This window comes from Austrofundulus limnaeus, unplaced genomic scaffold (genome assembly GCF_001266775.1).
Source record: "Austrofundulus limnaeus strain Quisiro unplaced genomic scaffold, Austrofundulus_limnaeus-1.0 Scaffold681, whole genome shotgun sequence".
Lineage (NCBI taxonomy): Eukaryota > Metazoa > Chordata > Actinopteri > Cyprinodontiformes > Rivulidae > Austrofundulus > Austrofundulus limnaeus.
Window position 1 is genome coordinate 238,948 of NW_013953083.1, and position 2,155 is coordinate 241,102.

The 2,155-nt window shown below is 47.0% G+C and overlaps 1 protein-coding gene across 1 annotated transcript in view; it reads right to left on the bottom strand.

The window, feature by feature from the left end:
- The window catches only part of mynn (myoneurin), a 7,195-nt gene extending 5,571 nt beyond the window's left edge, over positions 1–1,624 (bottom strand). The window contains exons 1-2 of the mRNA XM_014027761.1: positions 909–1,624; positions 14–628 (exon numbers count right to left, since the gene is read on the bottom strand). Coding sequence (XP_013883215.1) covers positions 14–628; positions 909–1,174 — 881 coding nt within the window. The 5' untranslated portion in view covers positions 1,175–1,624. The remainder of the gene's footprint in view (positions 1–13; positions 629–908) is intronic.
- Between the last annotated feature and the right edge of the window lie 531 nt (positions 1,625–2,155).

Sequence of the window (2,155 nt, forward strand, 5' to 3'; positions counted from 1 at the left end):
CCCCCGGCCCCGCCCCCTCCGGCCGTCTCCGGTGCTCAGTCTGGGTTTCTTGTTTGGGGGGTCGTCGTCATCGTTGTCCTGGGAGGGGCTCCAGTCTGCAGAGGCGTCTCCGAAGTCCTTCACGCTGGAGTCTGAGTCCTCCTGGAGTAAATCTTCACTTGCAGGCGTAGCAGAGGCTCCTCTTCCTCGCCCTCTGCCCCGCCCCCTGGGCCTGCCCCTCCCCCTGTAGCTCTGGACTTTAGGGGTCCCGTCAGCGGAGCCCCCCTGCTCCACCTGATCGCCACTGAAACTCTTGGGTTTCCTGCCCCTCTTCCTCCCCTGGCCCCGGCCCACGCTCCTCGGKGTGTAGTCTTCATCGCTTCTGTCTGCAGACTCCGCCCCCTCATCTCGGGGCTCGGACTCGGGCTCTTTGCCCTCCTGCTCCGCGGCGTGCCAGACMGCGGTGATTGACAGGGGGAGGGGGGAGGAGGGGCTGCCGGGGCTAGGAGGGGAGCCCCCGGCTTCTTTGTCCACCTCAGAACGAGACGTATCGCTGGGCTCGGACCACTGAGGACCCTCCTCCAGATACTTTGTTGCCTCGGACATTCCCAGGAAGACAGCAGCTCGCCGCACAGCGACCTGTCTGGTGCTGAAAGCAGAGAAAAACATTTAAAACTTCCAGAAAAACACGTCACCCTTACAGAAAAACACGTCACCATTACAGAAAAACACGTCACCCTTACAGAAAAACACGTCACCATTACAGAAAAACATGTCAACCTTACAGAAAAACACGTCACCCTTACAGAAAAACACGTCAACCTTACAGAAAAACACGTCACCCTTACAGAAAAACACGTCACCCTTACAGAAAAACCCTCTTTTCAATCCAAAACAACCCAAAGCTGTGAGTAACGCTGCGAGCTCACCTGCTCAGGTTCATCTGACCCGTGTAAACAAACTCCAGCAGTTTCTCCAGGGAGTAGCGGCTGACCTTCTCAGGGTCTAGGTTGGTGACTTCCTCCCCCTTCTCGGCCTGCGCAGAGAAATACTCGCTGAAGGCGGCCAGAATGTTGCGGTGAGCTCTGAACTCTACGTCCTTCACCATGATGGTGATGTCACACAGGAAGTCCATCTCCCGCTGCTGATGGAGGCGCTGCAGCAGCAGCCGGCCGTGGTTGGCGAAATGAGCCATGGTTGCTGCTGGGAGGGGAGGGAGAGGACCGCGGTCTAAATAAACTCAAACTAGTGTCAAATAAAACTAGATAAATCTGAAGGAACAACCTCATATCTTAATTATATAAAAGACATCTAAAAAGCTAAAGTATCTATTTATCATTTTAATATTTATTGTTGTGTAGTGTATTTGTAGAAGCAGCTTTGTTTGTGATGTCCACAACAAGTTTCCCCTTGGGGATATTTAAGTATCCATCTATGTATATATCTGCAGAAATTAAGGGCTTTATCTCAACATACAGGTTATTAAATTAGTTTTGTTTAATAGTAGGGCTGCCACGATTAGTCGCCTAGTCACAATTATGTCAACTATTAAAATCACCAATGACTAATTTAATAATAGATGCATCATTTTCTTCTAACTATGTATTTTTTTTATATTAGTCGACTATAAAAGTAATTGTTTGTGGCAGCCCTAACTACCACTACTGTGCATGTGTGTCAAGGACAGAAAGGCAGACGTGGCAGTAGATGGTGCCGCAGCAGTTTGGAGAGAAAAACAAAGTTAGAAAAAAAGGACATGTCAACGATTAAATTAGTCGACAATTTTAATAGTCGAGAATAATCGTGACCAGTCGACTAATCGTGTCAGCCCTATTTAGATTTAACATACGGTAATTTATGCTGCTCTCATATTTAATAGGTAGTAGGTGCTTACCCTATATTTACTTGGTATCATCAACCAAAATGTGCAGTATCACACACCACACTGCTTTATAAGTACACAGTAGAATGTTTTGCTTGGAAAACTTTGTAAAAATAGTATCTGTGTTTTTTAGTTGAGGTTTAAAAAGGTTCAGTCAAGCTGGAAGTTGTTCAGCAAAACTTCAGTTGGAAGAAAATAGTTGATTGGGAACAAAGCAAAGCATTTTTCCCATCAATGAGTCGTAAGTGATATACTCTGTACACTATATTATGTATTTTATGTACTATATATATG